At 45.0% G+C, this 21,537-nt stretch overlaps 1 protein-coding gene across 2 annotated transcripts; it reads left to right on the top strand.

Annotated features, from left to right (window-relative positions):
* Positions 1-527: 527 nt before the first annotated feature.
* On the top strand, positions 528-20,846 carry tmem108 (transmembrane protein 108). 2 transcript variants are annotated; one of them, XM_054766105.1, is made up of 6 exons: positions 528-948; positions 10,711-10,794; positions 16,956-17,897; positions 18,061-18,212; positions 19,030-19,095; positions 19,385-20,846. In XM_054766105.1, the coding sequence occupies exons 2-5, from the start codon at positions 10,755-10,757 to the stop codon at positions 19,072-19,074; spliced, it is 1,179 nt and encodes a 392-aa protein (XP_054622080.1). In that variant the 5' UTR covers positions 528-948; positions 10,711-10,754; the 3' UTR covers positions 19,075-19,095; positions 19,385-20,846. The 2 variants fall into 2 exon arrangements, with proteins under 2 accessions (XP_054622080.1, XP_054622079.1); XM_054766104.1 differs by lacking the exon at positions 19,030-19,095 and having other exon boundaries at positions 535-948.
* The last annotated feature ends 691 nt before the right edge of the window (positions 20,847-21,537 follow it).

Below are 21,537 nucleotides of genomic sequence, written 5' to 3'. Positions count from 1 at the left end.
TCTAGTCATGCTTTGTTATGAGATGCAGTGACAGTGGCTGGTCAGCAGGGGGCAGTGCGTCTCAATACTGGCGTAGCTGTTTGAGTTTGGCAATCAAATAATTTTCTTTCAATTTAATTCGTTGTTTGTGCTTTAATTTACATTCTAAATCAGCTTCGTGCGCATCTTTCGCACCTCTTGTGCCGTGGCTGTCGTTACTGTGCAGTAAAAAGCTGATTTTGTTTACGCATTGATTATGTGTGCAGCGGTGATTTACGTTTAATAGCAGGGCGCCAGATCGAATGGAGTGGACGAAAAGGCGGTTGCGCAAAAGCAATGTGCACTGATGGCGCCTTGCAAAGTTGTGCCTTGAAATCAATTCAGAAAAATACCAGAAAAAGTGAGCTTTATTGTCGTGATCCAGCTCTTCCATTGCATCTAAATAGGGTTGCAAAGTATTGTGGCGCTATTAATAGACCTGTGCTGCATTTAGAACGTCAATCAACAGGTTGAGTCGGGATGTCCTGGCTGTCAGGTGACCAGAAGCCCGTCCGCAGCACCTCCACTCTGCAGCAGCCCTCATTAAAATTCCCTCCTCGTACGCGCGCCGCTCGGTCCTCCCTCACTCCGTGGGTGGCACCGGCGCGACCAAAACCCCGACGGCCGGCTGCGTGGAGGGCGGAGAGAGAAGCTGCATCGCGTCAGAGCCGACGGAGACGAAAGGCGGGAGCAGGAGTTTCGGCAGGACTCCTCGGAGCCTAACGAGCACGGTGGTGGCATCTCCTTGCGCAGCGCATCCAGCGGCTGGACACGAGCAGGTGCGACACACTGCTCCCTTGCGGGATTCCTCCGGAGACTGGTGGTTCCCCCCTGGCGACATGTGCTCCTCGACGCGGTGAAGTGTGGCTCCCTCTCCGGCGTCCTGGTCGCATTGGTCTCGGATACGCCGACGTTACCACGCTGTCATAGGTGATGATTAATGCACAACATAAATGTTTCTGCATGTATTGAGCACATTGAATGCAAAAGGTCCAATGTCACGTGATCACATTACCATTATCAGTCATGGGCAGTGCGACAGTCAGCGCAGAGTAGTTTTTACAACAGTTTATTTAACATGGAGAAGCTTGGACACAATGATAACTCACTGTACAGTGGCGGCCATCTGCCTCGAATTGTTGTGCAGACAGTGATATAGACTAGAATATAAACGTAATAACATACAATTATGACGCTACTACGAATAGCAACTTTTCATAAAAAAAAGATACATGTAGCAGGAGCAGATGAGCGTCATCTCAAGCATATTTCTCAACATTTGCATGGTGACATTGTAATCAGTGCTGTTCTTTCAGCCTCCCAAGTTTTGCAAAAGCGGGAAAGCCGTCAATCATGCAAGAGCTCTTCTTCAAGTGGCCTTTGATCATTTAAGAAGTCTGGGAAACATGATGGCATCAAAGCAGATAATGGGAGAAACTCTGTTAAGGCCAAATAGTCCATTGTGATGCTTGCAAGAAGGTGCAGCTTTGTTTTCATTGAGTTCTGAGCTGATTCAACCTGCTAGCCAGACCTCTCCATTGTGACAGGAATGTTTGCTTATACCCCCCTTATTCCACACACCAACCACCCCCCTTCTTTCCTCCTTTGTTATGCTGGACAATCCCCCACTGCCATGTGTGCAGTGGCGAGGGGAGGGAGCGGGGTCACCAGGGGTATTGACATCTGGAGCAGACGGCATCCTTGGGGCTGGTCGGCAAGCTGGGATATTTTTTCGGCAGCATATGAGCAAATCGTGTAAGGCTAATGAGGATATTTATTTTGCATAATGCAAAAGAGGTTATATCAAGGCAGTTTGCACTTTGGCGACAGAGGCAAGGAAAAGCCTGGAACAGAACCAAGACTTGAGTCCACCTGAATTTACACTCGAAGTGTCTCCTGTCCAGCGTGTTGTGACTGGGAAATCTAAAATAACAGCAACAGCTCTCTTATCACTAAAGTCCGGAAAAGTCTTCATCAGCACTGGTGGGGGGCAGTTTTCCTATCCCTCCTGGACAAACCTATCACAGGAAATGTAGAGGAAAAAGCTGATGGGAAAGTATTAGGGAATGCGGCTACAAGAGGGTTTAATAAGCAACTCAACTCGTCCCCCCCCCCATGACTGGTAGAGAGTGGTACATCATGAGGTGGAATGTGGCCCCTTGCGCTTATGCGCAGGTTGGACTTTGCACTGTTTTCCTGGATGACAAAATAGCAAGCGGTCCAAACAGGATCTCACTGGCATACAGGAGGAAAGCCGTGTTTGACTATAAATGCCACCTGGGCTCAAACCATCAGCGGCTCTTGATATGACTCAGGAGGTTGTGTCCACAGGATTGGTTACAGAAACAGCTAACAGCCTTTCACCTATAGCCCTGTAGGTGTTGCTCCACCTGCTTTACGGTTGGCCCCAATGCTGACAAATAGTTGCATCGTACATTGTAGTTTTTGCCTAATCAGGAGCAGGAGAAAGAGCGGGAGCGTGGGGGGGCATCAGAAGATAAGAGTGATGTGACCGTCCGAGCATGAGGGCGACGTGATTACTCAGGGAATTCCTTACATTCCTCAGATGCATCATGCCACTTCGGACTGCACCTCCACCCACGGGTGCCACAAGGGACCCTAAAGAGGGAGGGGACTCAAAGGACTGTTTGGGTTCCAATCTACTTATGTAAGCCGATTTTTCCCTCAGAAGCTTTAAAAGCATTTTAATACGGTAAAACTATAGAAAATGTTCAATGGAGTGCTTGTCCACATTGAGATTAGGATTTATGCATTCGGGATTCCAGACAGGAAGTACAAATATACAGATGTGCGGTTAGCAATAACAGCTTTTACTCTTCAGAGAAGACTTTCGACAAGATTTTGGAATGTAATGGTAGGAATTTTCATCCCATATGTGTCCCTGCTTTTAGCCCTGGGAACAGAAAAGGGCCTTCCCCAAACTAGATGTCTCTTGCAAAGCCTGATTGATGAAGTAACTGATTCAATTAAGGGATTGTCCCATTACTGTTACGAGTGTGTGTGAAAAATGAAAAATGGCAGGATGGAGTGGCCCTCTGTGTGGGCAATCCCGGGACACAGAGGGTTTGTGTGCTTGGACCAAGCGGCACATTCTTAATGCGGCACAGATGAGCGCCTCTAATAGGATTATGAGAGGACCTGTTGGCTGGAGGAGAAGTCCTGCTCTAAGGGTGAGATGCATGTTACACCCCCGCCAGGCTGAGTGAGCCTACGGGGGTTGTGTGGTGGAAGTGTGTTTGGACAGCATTAGCAGGCGTCAGCACAATTACTGCAGCCTCACCTATGAGGATTAGCCTCTAATGGGGCGGGGGTGGTTGCGACCCCCTGCTCCGAGGCAAATGACCGCCTCCTCTCATCACGCAAAGTGCGATTCCATCTCTCTCGTTTCCTTGGCAACTTCTTCCATCGTGATAGTGGTTGTGTTGGTAGGCTTTTATGTATTCCCAAAGCGTTTGAGCATGTCAAGTTCAAATCAAACATTGTTTTCCTGACAGATTAAAGTGCCAGCATGTGTTTGTTGATTGAGGACCACACCCCCATGCCGTCAATCTCTTATTAGTTTTCTAGAATGTATCATAGTTCAGTTTTTAATGCTGAGGTCATATGAGTGAAAAGGAGGAAGACGACTGTGACAGTTGATGTTTTAGCGGAATTCTTCTTAAGACCCCCTAATTAGAGTGCACTTGGTGTGAATTACGTAAGAGATTCTTGTCTCTGAGGGCAATGAAAAGTGTGGAATAATCAGAAAGTGCATTAATCCTGATTAAAGGGACATTCATTTGCATAGAAAGAGGCTCAGAGTGGGATTTAGCTCGGTATGTGTGCGCTCTTGATTGCGGTGCTGATGTGGCAGCTGCGTCACCATGGAGACAGCGGCGTCATCCTAAGGTGCGCGGGGTAGGAGGCGGATGAGTGCAGCTCTGGCGGTGAACATGACAAAGACACACGAGCCGAGCGGGACGTACGAGACAGACGTCTGGCTCGGTGTGCAGGAAAAGAAGATTTTCTGACGTCGTCTTCCTTGGCTGCATTCAGGAGCACACATGTGACATGTTTGATCATACAGTGTGTATATGGTCATTATATCGTCATATTTGTCCCTGGAACAACAGCATCTCTAAAAACTACTGTTGAGTGTTTTCCCCTCCGCCTCCTCTCTTCTTCCCCCCGAGGGCATCCTTTCCATTCTTCACTCCTCCACTAATAATAGATCTCGCCGCTCATCTCGCCGTTTTGTCCCAACAGCGATTGCGAGGCAGACACACCTGCAGCCATTTTTTGTCCTCTCGGGGGCCCAAACGCTTGACATTTAACTAGGATGGTCGTAAACAGGCCCCCGGTATGCCATTGACCTTCGTTTTTGTCTGCTATTTCTTCCTGGCCTCCCTGGTGAACGCTGCATAGTGACCGTATGGACGCTCTGGCAAACAATGCAGTAAAGGCGCTGGTCTCTGGAGGCGGAGTTTATTTTTAAGATGCTAACATTGCGTCGACTCACTTTCCTTCACACTGCACAGGCGCGCCAAAACAAAAATCATGTCTGCCGTGTGGAACTTAACTACCCACATAAAGCCAGTAGCAGGGGTGCAGCCAGGAATTTCGGGTCCCATTTAAAATTAATCAATAAAGTTGCCTCGCCCTTTTATTTTTATTTGTAATTACCTATTATTTGGGCCCCTTGGCAGTCTAGGACCTTGGACCATGTGATCGGTGTCGGCCGATTTCAGTCCTGGATGATCATAATCGGAATCAGCAGCATAAAACCCTGATCGGAGCATCCCTATTTTACAGTGGTTAATATATTTTTACAACTGTGTGAATGACAACAAAAAACAGGATTCAAACAGTGATAAAAACTTGCTGTGAATGCAGGTTTTGTTGCAATGTGCGGGTAACAGCCACACACTAAAGGTAATCATGGAGTGCTTCAATTATTTGGGATAATTCTAGAATATTCCCTATTAGGAGGAGTGGACAGTGGACATTCTAAACGCCCTCCATGACACTGTGAGGCATGAGCTAAACATTTGCATTCTGAGTCATCCTATAAGCCGGTTGCTAATTAGTGAGTTTAGAGGTCAGCCTAATTGCTTTGTTATTTGCTGCGATAGTAATCTATGAGGAATCTGTGGGGGATTTTCTCAGCAAATATGAATCTTGAACTCTGAAGCCGCAGCTCATATCTGCCGAGACGCTTGTTATTTGCTAATGACCTCAATGGAGGGCTTACAGCCTCTGATCTGTCCTGATCCACAACCACACCGCCGCTCACCTCAATTAGCCGCTAAGTACTCAGTTACTCAACGTGAAGCCACGCGTCTTCTTATGGCTCACGTGTTCCTCCTTCCAGCTTGTTTCCAAATGTGAAAGTGGCTAATTGGTTTGTTTTGCTCACGGCTGTTTGCACGGACCGCGCGGTGGCCTAGTGGTTAGCATGTTGGCCACACAGTCAGGAGATCGGGAAGATATGGGTTCGAATCTCCGTTGGACATCTCTGTGTGGAGTTTGCATGTTCTCCCTGTGCGTGGGTTTTCTCCGGGTACTCCGGTTTCCTCCCATATTCCAAAAACATGCATGTTAGGTTAATTGGAGACTCTAAATTGTCCATAGGTGTGAATGGTTGTTTTTTTGGCTGGCTGGTGTACCCCGCCTCTTGGCCGAAGTTAGTTGGGGTAGGCCCCCAGCATACCCACGACCCTAGTGAGGATAAGCGGCATAGAAGATGGATGGATGTTTGCACGGTCCATATTGATATTTTAGACATTAGCAACCGTATTGTATGAGTCTGCTTTTGTCAGCCTGACTCATGCATGCCAGGCCTAAGTGATGCTCTTTGTGTGTGTGTGTGTGTGTGTGTGTGTGTAAAGGCGGCCAACACACACTCAAGGCTAGCAGATTTTGGAGTTTAATCTGTCACTCTAATAGTGGGGGATGAAGCAAAAGAAGGGTGATGGGGGTGGAAGAAGTGGCGAGAACAATACAAAATCTCTTACCCCCACCCCATCCACACACACACACACACACACACGCCCTAACACAATCCTCTTCCTCGCTTTGCCGCATATTCCCCAGATGGCTCTTCTCGCTTTGGCTTTTGGCGAGCTCTCGGCGGTCCTCACTTGCACGGAAACAAGGTACAATGCCGCCCCCCATCACAAAACACAACCCTCCCCTCTGCTTTTGGTTCCTGCCATTGTCAGCCATCCACGAGCTGCGTCAAAAGGTTAAAACTGGGAATGTGCCACAGAGTAAGGAACTTCCTGGATGGAGTTCTACTTCTTGACTGCTGACCTGTGCTGGACAGCAATTGCTCCCGTTGCAATCCCAACCCTGCGCAGTCATGTCTATACTCGATGGACATTCCAAGCGCTTCCTGTCCTTACAGTGGACATACTGTCGCACTCTGGAATCGACTCTTGTTACAGGAAAGTGTAAATTCCAACGCCTGTCGTCACCCCTTTGTTCCACGACATCTTGCAGTGCACTATTGTTCTGGATCAAGAGTGTTTCCTCTTATTTTGGACTTTTTAAAGCTCGCCATTGTCTACTTATCTGCTTCAAAAATGTCTAATTAATAGCAGCGTGAGCACTTCGAGGTCCTAATTCTGCTGCATTAGCTGTGACAGCTGTACACAAGTGATGATCCACTGTCATAAGCAACTGTTTTTGTCCCCATTATGCTGAAAAGCCGACCTTTGTCCCATCTGCCCTGCTGGTAGGAAGGGATTAAGCTTATTTGGGTCCTCCGTTGGGATAGACGGTTTTGAGTGCTTGCTTGCTTTGTCTTCTTGCACCATTTCATATGTAATGGTTCAGTGATATTAGCACTTGCCTCAGTTTGGACTAGGAAAAGTGCTGTCACTTTACACTAATCATGAATGATGATGTATTATTGTATGTTTGCAATGCCCATTTATTGTCAGAGGAGCGTTGCATTGCTGTGCAGGGTCCACAAATGAACAATGCATTGCTGAGGTTAGGCAAATTGTGGCTTTGGCAGTACCTGGAAATGGAAATGGAAATGGAAATCTGTTCCTCAGGTTAAAGGATGTTACTTTACCTTTAAGGGTGCCATGTCTTGTCACGAGGGTGGTACCCTTCACTCTTGATGTGTCCAGTTTGGGAACATGCCTTTACCTGTTACCGTGGAGACCAGCCATTAGCTCTATGGGGTACACTGAGGAACAGAAATAGACCGTGAATCAGTCTTTCAAAATGCAAATACGACAGGTCCATAATAGGAAGTAGGGGCAACATGGTGGGGTCAAGAGCTTCATCATTCTCCATTTTGTTTTCCGTGTAAATGTGTAAAAGTTGACAGTTAATGAGGGCTCATTGAGCGGCGCTCCGATAATCAATGTTGCCTCGCCAAGAGGGAGGAAAGGTTTTACGTAACAACCTTTGCCTGACAGCTCGCACTGCAGATGCACCAGCCTGGGCGTCCGCTTGTAGCTTTGATCAATCTGATTTTTCTTCTTTTTGACCCCACAAGGTATCTTATCTTCTTATGCTGGGAGTCAAGCATGATGAAACATGCAAAACGGAGCGTAATAGCCTCATCCTTATGGAAGGCAGAAAAGCATGACGTCCTGGCATTGATGCAGCGTCCATCTCCCAGGCAAGGGGTGTCCAAACTTTTTCCAGCGGGGGCCACATACTGAAAAATGAAAGGATGCAAGGGCCACACTGATATTTTGTAAACCATGCTAAGACGTCATATATATATTTCAAGAAAAACCTGTATCTAATATTTGTGAAAAGGCGTATTATTAGTATGAATGTTGGGCTTTGCTCTTTTTTTCCCCCATTTTTGCATTTTTACAAAAAATGTTCTAAATATTTCAACTTTTTTCTTCTTGTAATATGACTTTGTTCCCATAATATTACATCTTTTTCCCCCAACCTGATTTTCCAAAAATCATAATGTTATTTTGTTTTGTTTCTCGTAATATTATGACTTTAAAAACAAAACATTTTATCTTTAATATTTCAACTCTATGCCACATTTTTTTGTCTTAATATTTGGACTTTGTTGTTGTCCATCAGTTTTTGTTTGTTTTTTTTTCCAACTCTCAATTTTCTTTTCGTAATAGTTACTTTTTTCGCCATATTACCACTCAAAAGAAAGTTTTTTTTCTTTAACATTTCAACTGCCAAAATGTAATTTTTTAAATTTTACTTTTGTAAAATTACTGCAGATTTTTCAATTTTTTTTTATTGTTGTTATTGTATTGTTTTTTTAAGTTTTAAGTTTTGTTGTGAAATTATATTGTCAGAATGTGCCGCAGGCCGCAAATGGCCCCCCGGCCACACTTTGGACATCACTGTCCTACGCTGCTCGCAGCCACTAGGGGGCATACATTATTTGCACGGTGTTCGGGATTGTTGTGACACGCTGTGATGCATTAACTTAAATGTTAGCGTGGAAGAAACTCACATGCGATGCACGCCAAACCACTTGCGAGTGTCACCCTGTGTCTGTTGTTATCGTTTTGGCGCTGGTGACAAGTGTAGCGCCATGCAAAATTATCAAAAGCAAGGATAGGGGTGTCACATAAGGACGGAAAGACGGTGACAAGGAGGCGGAGATTATTTACGACTCAGACGGTAAGCGCTAGTGAGCTGCATCCTGATGTTTGCCCTTTACTGCCTGACTGGCTCACTGACTCTCAGGAGTGAGCGGGCATGCTTGACAAGTCTCCAGGAGGCCAGATAGTTCCCATTTGGGAATTCCTTCTTGTGTATCTTTATCTGTCCTAGTCGCACACTTTTTCTGTGAGCTGCATTAAATAGCCTTTTTTGTCAACACGGTAAGCTTCTCTCCCGTGAAACATCAAGTGCAGGCCCTTGCCGGAGATCTGGTGCTCGTCTCTGACAGTCAGGCAGTCTCGTCTCCTCTTTCGTTTAACGAGTGTGACACCTTCCCTGATGGGTGAAAAGCGGATAAAGTGACAACACTGCACTTGCCTCACCGCCTTATGAGACTGCAGAAGTAGTTGTGTTATCACCGCAGCGTGGGTGGTGTTTCCTCCCCTCCTCCAGGTTGCCTGCTTTATTGTGGTGCAGAACTGCATTGTGCATGTGTACTTTTTTTATTTTTTTGGCTGAAGGTCTCGTGCTCACTGGGTTCTCTTGGTCTCCTCGGCATGCTGGGAGTCTAATACTCTTTTAATGGCTGCTCCTCTGAGACGCCGCTGATTGATAGCCGTCACATACACACCCCGTGGTGCGGCGCCTCAGCCACATGGCCCCCTTTTTTCTTTTTAAGTTCTTATTGTGTCAGTTTAGGCTTAGATGTTGCATCGAGCAAACACCCATAATCATCCGGTTGTTTTCCACACCCTAATTGGAGCATTACGGGAAATCATCAAAGCCACAGTGTCTCTTTTTTGGACTGTTCAGGTTGTCTTAGAAGATGCTTCATCAGTTCATGCTTAACAACTAGGTAGGACAACTCTAGCCTGACTAGATAGGACAGCTTTAGTCTGAGGGGTTGGTGCAGCATTCCAAATAGAGGCATGGCCAGACAAGAACATTTTCACTCTGTTGTGGTGCAAAACGACAGTCATTAAGATCAAGTGGAGTGGGCGTCTGCCAGAAAACGGCAGTCGTTTGGGTGGAATCACCTCGTTAGTGTTCCATTCAGATGTAATGATGGTCACGGACGCTCAGGGAAAAAATATTTTTTCCTAAGAATACGATGACCTGAATATTCACAGACATCTTTTAGACTGGGTGTTACCTCCCACTCACTGGCAACGGTTTCATAACGGGGCTGTGTTGTCGTGAGTGAGCTTTAATCAGCTTGCCCGTTTCACAATAAGCCCCTTTTTTCCTGCAGGAATGTTGAATTAGAAGGCGTTAACATTCCATTCCTAATGGCCAGCGACTAACTGTTTCTTACTACATGACTTTTGGCACCCTGGTTTTGGGTACCAGCTGCAGTGGTCGTGTACCGAAAGAGCACAGCAGTTCATTGGTGAACAGACAACAGTCACTTCCAGAACGAGACGACGACTAAGAGGCACATCCCCTTTTGGGTTGACTTTACAATAAGGTGCTGTTTGGTTTGGTTGCCATAACTACAGCTGATGTTGCCGTGCAGGTTTTGTTTTTTCACCGCTAAAAATGCTTTCCTATGATGCCAGGTGCTAAGTGACAGGAAGCGACACTTAATGAGCAGTACAAGTTTAGCCTTGTAACAGTCGTCCTGCTTCAAGTTGAGGTGTGTGATTCATCCTCTAATGAATGAGGTGGTTTTTGATTTGCGCGCACTCCTCCAATGTGCACGCTGCCTTTTGCGCCTCACTCTACCACAGGCGACGCATTCAGTGGACGTCTCAGAAGACGGCTCACACCGGTTAATGTTTAATGCACTGCAATTGCTTTCCCTGCCATTGTTGATTTGAAGCCACCAAGTTTGACACTGACCACAACCATGATGGCGGCTCCTCTTGTTTTTTTTACTGTCAGAAATGCTATCTATGGTCTGGCTGTCATGACAATGATGGATTTGTCAGGTTTGAAATGGAAAAGTCGCTTTTGGAATCCTTTTATTTGTTTTTTCCGGCCTTGGGCAGACGTAATCGCAGTTTATCACAATGCCTCGTCTGTAGTTTGAGCCTTGTGTTGACACCTGAGCGTCATGTGACCTCTCTGTCTACTTTCCAGAGAACCATGAGCACTGTGGAGGAGGACCCGGATCACATGATATCATGAAGACAAGCCTGCAGGTCCTGCGCTGCCAGCTGCTGAGTGAGTAGATTGATTTGTATTTTGGTGTTTATTCATTTATAGATGTGCTCTGCGATTGGCTGGCGACCAGTCCAGGGTGTACCCCGCCTGTCGCCCCAAGTCAGCTGGGATAGGCTCCAGTATGCCCCCGCGACCCTAAAGAGGAGAAGCGGTATAGAAGATGGATAGATGGATAATTTATAGATTTAAAATTATTTAGAATAATATATAAATATATACTTTAAAATATAACTGATAAATACAGTGGCACCTCGGCTTTCGTTAATAATTTGTTCCAAAACATCAGATGAAAAAAAAATGAAAGGTACGAAAACCAAGGCAATTTTTCCCATAGGAAATAATGTACAATAATCCCTCATACAGTAGATCGCAGTTAATTGGTTCCAAACACACACGCACAAGTGAATTCCGGTGAGGTAGGATTCGTTATTTATAAATGGAATGTTTTTGTATTTAGAGCGCTGTTTGCGACCTTTTAAATACAGTTTTTAACATTATTAGAACCCTCTAGACAAGAAATAACAACCCTATAGTCACCTTTGCATTCATATTACCCTATATAGTAGACATAATAACAGAAAATACGACATATTAAACATAAATAAGACATAATATAGACTCAGGTCAGCACTGGGAGAGTTGCTTGTTTTTTTTGTGGATAGCGCTGCTGTGGTTATTGTCTCCTCAATGTAACTTTACTGACACCTAGTGACCAGTGTAGAATACTACATATCACGTCTTTGAATGTGCCTTTTGAATGCCTTATATTTGTATTTTCCTTCATTTAGCCATTTGTATGCTTGAAAATGCTTAATTTAGACCAAGAATACATTAAATTTGATTGAATATGCATATTTTTGGATTAATAATAGACCGTCATCAAGTACAAAACGGCAATAATTTATGAATGTATGTATATTCAAAATGTAAGCATGCATTTTATGGAGAATAAATCTGGTTTTACATGTGGAAAACAATGCAAAGTAAGAAATGAAATGGAAAAATGTACATTTAATAAAATTTTTAGATCTTTTATTGAAGACTCTTGTTGGCGAAGATGCCGAGGAGCGGAGAGGGAGGACGGGAGGAGACATCATCTTCGTAATTCGGGACAATTCCTTTCTTGAATTGAAGTGTTTCTCTCGTTCTTTATCAAATTGCTGGGACTGGCAACTTTCTTTGGCCCCATGGTGGGTTATTTAGCAGTCCCACTCGTCAGTAAGAGGTAGGGTGCTTTGTTTGGGCACTTGATTCTGCGGAATGACACAGTACAGGGCAAACTTACTAGTTTATTAGGCGCAATATTGTGCAAAAGCCGAGGCTATTTTTTTTTTTTACCAAAAAACGATTCAAACAAAAACTGGGGCTTTTGAAAACCGAGGTTTATAATAATAACTAATATTATTTGATGGTCTTTGATGGTCTTGCTTTCACGCACCATGGTGATGTCGTCCCTTAGTTGGTGTTTCACTCGCGGTGCGTGTGGCTGCTTTAAATTCCGAGGATGGGTTGACGACGGCGTGAGTGCATGTACGGCGGCGGGTTCGCTGGCAGGCTACCAGTGCTGAATGTCACATGAATATGGAAGATGGAACAGCTCGCGGGCTGCTGATCTCTGGTATGCTTTGCTTCAGGCCTGTCGAACAAATCTGTCTCCATCCCTCAAGAAGTGACAAACTACCAGTGTTGAAGGAAGAGGTCACATTGTAGTGGTGTACTTTCAAATCCAGCTAAGACTGGAGAGATCTGTTGGTATATTACACTTTTATTAAGGTGGTATTTTGTATGTATGTGTGTGTGTGTGTGTGTGTCCCTGCAAAGTATTGAGATGTTCCTCATTTTGCTTCCTCTATGGACCAGCCATCAGGATGAGGAGGGGGAGGAGTAGGCACATGTGCCTCAGGCTGCAAGAAAAAAGAAGAGATGCTGCATTTAGCATTTAGTGTTTCTTGGAAATACCTGCCGCAGAGTTTCTCCTGGAATTGTAAGCTGTCCATGTCTGTGTTAGGAAGCGTCTCACCTCTTTTTCCAAGGGGTAGAGCTTACCAACGTGTTCAAAATCTTCATTGAAGTGTTCTTTCCAGAATCCAAAGAACGTCCTGTTTAATGTCGCTGCATCCTGTTTGTGCCGCTGCTGCACTCCAAATGGCCGTCTCTAAATCAACACCGCAGGAACCGATTCCCTGATAAACATGTCCGCCCTCAAAGCTGCCGACCGACAATTTGCGAAGCGCTCAAACAGGAAGTAGTTATCTTTATCTCCGGGCTTGCATCTGTAGAGACCTCGCCAGCCGCTCCGCCCCAAACAGCAGTGTCCCAGCGGTCCACAGGATGGGCTCCAGCTAGCTGTCCAAAAGAAGTACAGAAACACACCCAGGAGCAAAGATTTTTTGTGTTTGAGTCACCAGCGGAAAGATGACTTGTAATTTGGGTGAACACTTAACCTCCACACCTCTAGAGGGCAGCAGAGTCTCTGGAGGTGAAAAAAGTAAGGTGAACTGCTGGAGGGGAGAGATGATAGACAAACAAAAATTCACTGATGGATGACAAAGGACTATGCAACTCCTATTTTTGGCCTCCCCGACTTGCCAGCCGTCCACATGATGCACAAGCAACTTTGCATTGTAAGCAAACTACTCTCCTTTGCATGGAGCATAAGGTGACCCCCGGAATACAAAGATAAATATATCCATCTCACACTGAATAGGGCACCTGCATGATGACGGATGGCGCTTGAACGTTCATGTCACACTAAACTGGCGTGGTGACTCGGAACCCCTGCAGGGGACCCACTGGGGGAATAATGCACGGTTCCATTAGCTGGAATAAACGCTGGCTTGCTTTCCATCTCATCATGTTCGCTGACATTGAGTCTAATCGGTTGCACAAAGCCCGCTTTGCAGCTTGATTTATTGACGGCATCAAGCGCAGAGGACTTGGAGGAATGTCACCAGCCACCATGTAACCCCCCCACCCCCTTCCTCTTTCTTACCCATGCAGTTTATAGGAAAGTAGTGACAAGCAGGTGCATAATGGCGGTGGTTTGGTTGTGATTGTGTTCTACTGATGGGACATCTCACTCTGTCCTCCTCTTTTTTTTTTATTTAACAGATTCCACCCTGTTGCAGCTCACTTTTTATGCAGTAATGGATGCTCTCCAACCTTCACTTCACTCTACAATAATTTCTCTTGCTGATTTCCTCCCTGTGTCTGTGCAGACGCAGGCAGGCCCTCGCCATCACTCTTGTCAGGCCGCCATGTTGCCGTGGTGACAAATTAAACCTGTTTGGTGCATAATAGATGATAGACTGGTGGCCGTTCGCAAAAGAGAACGTTGTTTTCATCGTTTACTGACAAACACCGTGTTAACGTGAATTTGTCACATTTAGTGTGTGAAACAATAGTGAAACACGTCTGTTTGCCTCAAGGATCATCTCAGGGCACGTGTCGTAAATCAACAGAGGGGCTACGTGTGCTATCTCTTCAGAAACACCCTGGAGGGGGCGCCGTGGGTCACAGACGTGACAGTTTTGGTTAATGGGAGACAGCACCCAGACACTCGGGCTGAAGGATTATGATATGATTAATTGATTGAAGTAGTCCAGCTGGAACCAAGAACTCGGTATTTATACTTTTCTGTCTAAATGGATTTACTTGAATTGCATTAGTGACTAGGATGTAAAGATTTCCATCATCAGTGGGATTAAAATGACCTTGAATCCCAAAGGCAATCCAATAGTTGTAAAATATATGATAATACCCTTCTTATCCTGTCATGTTACATGTGAGCCATGCAGACATCTTCATGCATAGCGAGGCCCCAGTGGGAGCTCCGTGCTATATGGCCATGCTACACAGTGTGTCAATAAAGGAGGCAAGAATTACGACACTAGCGCACACTTCTTTCTTGTCTACATATCGATTATGATCACATGGTTGTAGTTTGCAGGTTGGTTGTCTTATACAGCGGAACCTTGGTTTTCATCATTCCAGTCGTCCCTCGCAATATTATCAGATCAATTATTGCTCCCTCGATATAGTGTGTTTGTTCAGAAATTCATTCATTCATTGGTCTATTATTAGTCAAAACATATCGAAATACAAGTGATACAGTATGTAGTGTCGTGGTCACGAGGAGCAGTAATGACACAAAACATTGAGATATATACTGCATAAAGTCAGCAATGGCAGGCGTGGAAAAACAGTTCTCCCACGCGGTGTGGAAGTGGCAATTTTTTTGTTTCTTAGATTTAGAAGAAATAAACTTGAGGCTAACTGGTTAGCGTCTCAAGTCCCTGCAGCATAAGAGTTGGAATGTGGTGTAAACAATGAATAATAGGAGTGCCATAGTGACTATAAGTGTATTTTTTCAGGTCTACAGGGCTCTGATAATATTAAAAACCGTGTTTAGAAAGTCATAAACAGGTTTTCTATGCTCTAAGAATGAAAATATTCCATTTATTCACATTGAATCCTATCTCGTGGAAATTAATTTAAATGCGGCTGCGTGTGGGACCAAGTATCTGTTCTAAAAGATCAGATGATATCCCGTGATATTGCAAATCCAACTAACCCGTTCCAGACACCCTAAAATATTAACCCAACACATCCTATAGAGAATAATAATTATAGTTTTACAGAAAGAACACCAAGTGAATTACATGTAAGTGATGCATGAAATGGATCAATGAACATTTAACATCACTTTGACAATTATTGGAGACTTGTTGGTGAACACGGTGATGAGTGGAGGGAGGAGGGAAGTGGACGGAAGAGCCAGGCGGACGCTGTTTAACTGTTTTAACTTTAAAGGTATAGTTCGGCTTTTTTTGGCATGAAGTTGTATGACATCCCCATCAGCAGTGTAGTGCATCAACAGTGACTCCTCCCCCACTTTGTCCTGTGAGCCGAGTTCTGGTCAGTTTTTGGTGTAGTTCCAGTTAGTTGGCGGCAAAGTCAGACCACACAATCACTTGGCGTTATTGTCTCTCCCTTTGTATCACTGTGTGCCGCCGCTTGCCCATTGTTGTGTATGTGTTTCACAGTGTTTACGTGCGTGGATGACCACCACTGTGATGCGAGAATGCGCAAGTGAGAGCCCTGTCACACAGTTCATTTCAAAAAATCCAAACTATCCCTTTAAAGAGTGTATGGTTAGAGCTGTATACTTGAACTTTATTGTAAACTTCAGCAGCAGGGAGAATCATCATGACACACCCTGGCCCAGCCCACTGTGTTATGTGCCTCACTTAAACCATTCCCCCTTTACATTACGATCCTATTGTAACAGATGCTACTGTTGTACTTAGCTACAACCTCTCTCTTCATTTGAATAGTTTTTCTCATCTTTTTTGTCAATTTTTGGGAATTTCTTGGTGGGTTCAGACTGTCTGAACACTAAGAGATGCTGTACATGGTGCGCTCGAACGCCTCAACAGCACAGTGCTTATTAGGAAGAAGAAAGTAGACAGAAACAGACTTGTTCATTGTCCAGTGTGTGTCCTATGAGCACACATAGTAAAGATGATTAAAGGATTCCCTGACTGGAATCTGTCAAAAGTGCCCCAACTGAAAAAGAACCACTAACCGTTCTTTACGGAACCTGCGTCACCAAGGCGTGGATGCTTTGTTTGGGCCCTCGATTCCGTGGAATGATACGCTGGTAAGCAGACCAGTTTGTGAGGTGCACTGTTTGGCTGTGCGAAAACCGAGACATATTTTTGGCAATAATTTTCGTCAAAACCACTGTAATACCCCTGTGAGAGGGGGAAAATATGATAAACAGCTCTCCCCGTAAGGCAGTTGTGGCACCACGCGCCAATCAAACGTCTATTTAGATGTATTTGTAGCAGCACCACAGCGATATCGACACAACAAACAAGCAAGTAAGTGGTGTGATTGGAGCGCTCACTATTTGGCCGCCTGATTGTTGTTTTCCGACGACACATAACGGCCCAGTGCACCGTGCTGTTAATGAAGCAATCTCGTTAAACTAGAGGAGTGACAAACACAGTAGATTAAAGGCGGAGGTATGTATTGAATGCACAACAAGACGGTGTCTCCTGTGGACTGCAAGATGGGGGCAAGGGGGTCTTGTAGAAGAACTTTGCACAGGCACATGAAGGCAACACATAAAGAATGTTCTTTTTGTGTCTCTGCAGGTGTTTTTGCCCTTCTAGCACTACCAGTAGGACTGGTGTCATCAGCACAGGAGCTGTACCTCCACCATACGTCCCAGGACTCTGTCACCATGGCAACTAGCAGCAGCAGCAATGTCCTGTCTGCCGCTGAGCCTCTCCACCCTGACTGGCACAGGGAAGGCTCCAGCAGCGGGGAGTGGTCTCCCAGAAGAAGCCCTGGACCCACAAACATCGTCCACTCCTCATCCTGGCTTCACACCACTCAATCCTCCAGACGGGCCGCAGTAGAACCTCTCGCTTATGACCTGGTTACTGTTGTCCCCAACACTGTGACTCCCACCAGGCACAAATTGGGAAGGAGTCTAGAGGACAAGGAAGAGGCTGCAAGAGAGGCTCTTAAGTCCCTCAGGGAGCATGCTCAGGGACACCACGCCATCACCCTGAGGGAAGTGCATGCCGACATGAGCGAGCCCCCCACAGATGAGCTGGTGGTGGCCCCAAAGGCAGAGTCGGTGGCTCCTGTCGAGAATCTATCAGAGAATCAAACCTCCACAGCGCCCACCTCCGCTCTCTCCACAGAAATCCATCCTACGCTGAGCCCAACCAACCACACGACGACCAATGACACTGCCGGGGTCACGCTCCCATCCCCCCGCTCAAACGCCACAGACAATGACCCTGTGGGACCTTGGCTGGTGACAGCACACGTGGGGGCGCCATCCAACAGCAGCAGCGGCCGCAACGAGACACTCGCTCAGGAAAGCAGCCACTCAGAGCCTCCATCCACAGACAGTGGCAGCTTTCTGAACAGGCAGGTCCCCGCCACCACAAAGGACCCCTGGACTGCTGACAACAGCTCGGGGCCCACTGTGGACTCACCACCATCCCGCGTGACCATCTGCTTGAGTCGGATGGACATCGTGTGGATTGTGCTGGCCATTAGCGTGCCTGTATCAACGTGCTGTAAGTAATACATGTTTCATTGTTATTATTGTGCCTTTTTCAAAAAATGGCCTCACAGTTAGTGGTCATAGTCTGGCTTTGCCATGCTTTTGACAGCCAGCATGCACTTTCACAAAGATTTAGCACAAGATTGGACATAAACTAAACACACTTCCTGTCACAGCCGTGCTGCTGACCATGTGCTGCATGAGGAGGAGGAAGAAGTCGTCAGGTCAGGAGAACAACCTGAGCTACTGGAACAACGCCATCACCATGGACTACTTCAGCAGGCACGCCGTGGAGCTGCCCAGAGAGATTCACACTCTGGAGAGCGAGGTACATCAGCGCCCACACTCACAGAGGCTGTGTTGAGTTGACGTTGCGCCATCAGTCAGCAGAATGGAAACAACACGGGGATCAATGTGTGCAGTCAGCAGCGGGCCTCAGGGAAGGAAATGTCCTGGAACAAACTACATAATGACGTTTGATAGTGGGGAGAAATTAAGAAATATTCTGCTTGTATTAATGCTTCAGGACACCTCTAAGGCTTTGTCTCAAATTATCTATATTATACACCGTGCGTACAGAGGCGTCCCAAACAGATGTTGCGCCCTTACTGGAAATGATGATCACAATCATTATCCGCTTCTTTGTCTTCTTTTTAATCGCAACCACTCGAGTTAGTCCCTTCCCCAAATGTTATATAGCCGAGATGGCAATGATTGAGGGGGGTGCACACTCAACACATGGGGCAACATCCGGGTACTGACGACGCACTGCACAAGTATGGAAGCGCAGGAACTGAGACACAGCCCAAGTCTCATGTTGCTGTCACTGCTCAGGACAAACAGTCGGGACAGTGCTTAATAAGCTTACTTTTCTGTCTTATCAGTCACAATTACCTTGGCTTCATGTGGTAGCATTTAAAACATGAGTCATGCCAACATGCTCTATTCATTTGACATGCAAAGTGCACGAGTGGCTTTTTTATTGTTGGTTACATTGCCATCTAGTGGCCGTACATGCTATGACAACGTAATAGTACCTCCAAGCCGCCTTTGCATTCTTTTGTCATTTCTAACGCATTTGTATTAACCATTCATTTTACCCGGTGTCTCTTTTTTGTTTCATTCCTGCAATTTTTCCTCATCAGGAGAGGGGGGCCAAGGCTGGATCATGTGTAGGATGCCCCTGGTGACACCCAGGTGTTGTTTGTTTGGTAGGATGTTGCAACTTAGTTTCAGCCTGATTGGATTTCAAATGAAGATCATTAGTTTTTGTTACGTTAGCATTGGTGCCTCTCCTCCCTCCGCCACTGCTGACTCACCATCATCTACCATTCCCACATCATCCCCTCTTGAGTCACCCCACCCTCCATGCCTTCTACTCCTTCATCTAGATCTATCACACATCTCTGTGCACCTTGTGGTGTCGCTTTTATTCCCCTTTTTTTGGCGAATAGTGACTCACTGTGTCATGCTCACTTGTTGCTGTGTGCGTTTATGCAGGAGCACGACAGCTGCCTGCCGCCTAACGGGGACTACAGCGGCAGCAGCGTGGTGCTGGTGAACCCCTTCTGCCAAGAGACACTCTTCATCAACAGAGACAAGGCGTCTGCCATCTAGAGACAATGCCGTCTTATTTTGTACAACGCTGTACATGGTGAGAGTGGTGATGTATACAATCACTCTTTACTATGACGATGCACCTGCATATTTTTCTGATGTACATTTTCTACAAAATTATTCATTGTGATAAAAAAAAAACCCAACTTTTTATGTCTTTATAAACACACACGTGTGGTTTCGTTTATTTACTGTGGCCTCACAGGAGAAACAAGCTATGAGAAAGTGCTGTTTTATTATGAAGATAAATAATCAAGCTGAAATGACGTATAGCCTGTTCAACTTGAATATAATGCCTGCTTGTTTTATTTTCTCGGAGGGGGGGGGGTGACACAAGTTTCCAGGAAGTGGTCACACGATCAGTCATATTTAATTGCTTTAAATCAACATTTTACTCAGCAATATGTTATTTTGCATAAAGACCAATTGCTCATATTTTTCTGGAATACACACCACCTGTATTATTTATTCACCATCATGACCAGTTATAATACTGTATGCCTGCACCACCTCCAGCATAATCTGTTGAATATTATAAAGCGATAATAGGAGCGTTCGTGAATGGCTTTAAATCATGGGTTATGATGCTTCATTCTAGTGTCAATCAAAGACAAGTGGCTGCAAACGTCACTCCCCCTCATGTGTCACCAGCTTCTCAGAAGACGAACTACGCTGATGTCTTCATAATTCCTCAGTGGTTGTCATCCTTTGTATGTCGTGCGTGCGTGTGTGTGTGTGTGTGTGTGTGTGTGTGTGTGTGTGCGTGTGCGCGCACTGTCTTCTTCCCCAAACGTCTTCACCTTGTCCTCCATGCTCGTGTTGATTTGTGCCTCTCTGTGTGTGTGTGTGTGTGTCTTGTCACTCGTATGTGTCGTGCCCAGTATGAGATTTGCTTCAGCGCTTTAGCACTTCAACCACATCCTTCAGGAACATTCTCCAATTGCTGATTGATGAATCACACTGCTCCATACAACCTGTGGCCAAACCTTCATTGTATGAGCACATGTAAGGAGTGGTTTGTTTTGGAAAAATGCATTTGAATTTGAACATTTTGAGTGCATTTTGTTTAATGAGCTGTCCTTTGTTTTATGTTGCGTTGCTGCGGCTTCCACTTAGTATTTAATGCTGCCAATTGTCGCTTCGAAATGATCCCGAGTGTGTTCAGTCATAGAATGAAAAGACGACGCTTAACAACGTGGATGTTGATATTTTTCCTGCATTGGCTACTCGCAGCCCAGCTTGTTGTTTTGCACAGTGGAGCAAAGTGTTCAACATGATGTATTTTTTGTACTGTACTATATACACTGTACTTTTTACTGCTGGACAATAAAACAATGAAAAATTACACCTTTTCAGTTGAGGATGTCAAACTGAATTAATTTTCTTGTTAATGTGGAACTTGGGCAACATAATGTCACTTCATTGTAGTCCAAAGCCTTTTAAAAAAATACTGCTGACTACATCACTCTCAGTCGTTCCAGCCGGAACTTTACATTTGTTCTACAGATCAGGTGACCTCCGCTCAATGTTTAGTATTTTTCAATGCAATTTACAAATGTGTTTTTTAAAAAAATGACTTTTTAAAAATTCTGGTAAATAGTTAAGAAAAAGGTACACATGAAATTATACCATGTTCTATGTTATTAAAGTTACATTATTAAATATAATGAAGTAAATATCTAAATTATATATATATTATAAATTATATATATAATTGATAAGGTGTGATATTAAGGGTAGAATCCAGTATAAAAATGTGCATTGTAAATAAACATTAGCATTCTTGGCTTAACACTGCTACCACTTCCGGTTCTTTCCGGCTACTTCCGAGTGACACCGGGCGAATGTTCGTTTACAAGTGTGGGCTGGGTTGCTAGAGTATAGACATGTGGTAAACAGTATCACACTACACGATGTGTTTAGGAGTTTCACATGAGTTCAGGAAATCCGTATATTGAAATTGAAAAACTAAATAAAAGTACAACTAAATACAATCATGCTAAAAAATAATTGTTCAATATAATTTTAAATAATGA

The sequence above is a fragment of the Dunckerocampus dactyliophorus genome, chromosome 21 (genome assembly GCF_027744805.1).
Source record: "Dunckerocampus dactyliophorus isolate RoL2022-P2 chromosome 21, RoL_Ddac_1.1, whole genome shotgun sequence".
NCBI classification, from domain to species: domain Eukaryota; kingdom Metazoa; phylum Chordata; class Actinopteri; order Syngnathiformes; family Syngnathidae; genus Dunckerocampus; species Dunckerocampus dactyliophorus.
Note: the sequence above shows the minus strand (reverse complement) of the source record. Positions and strands in the feature narration are given on the sequence as shown.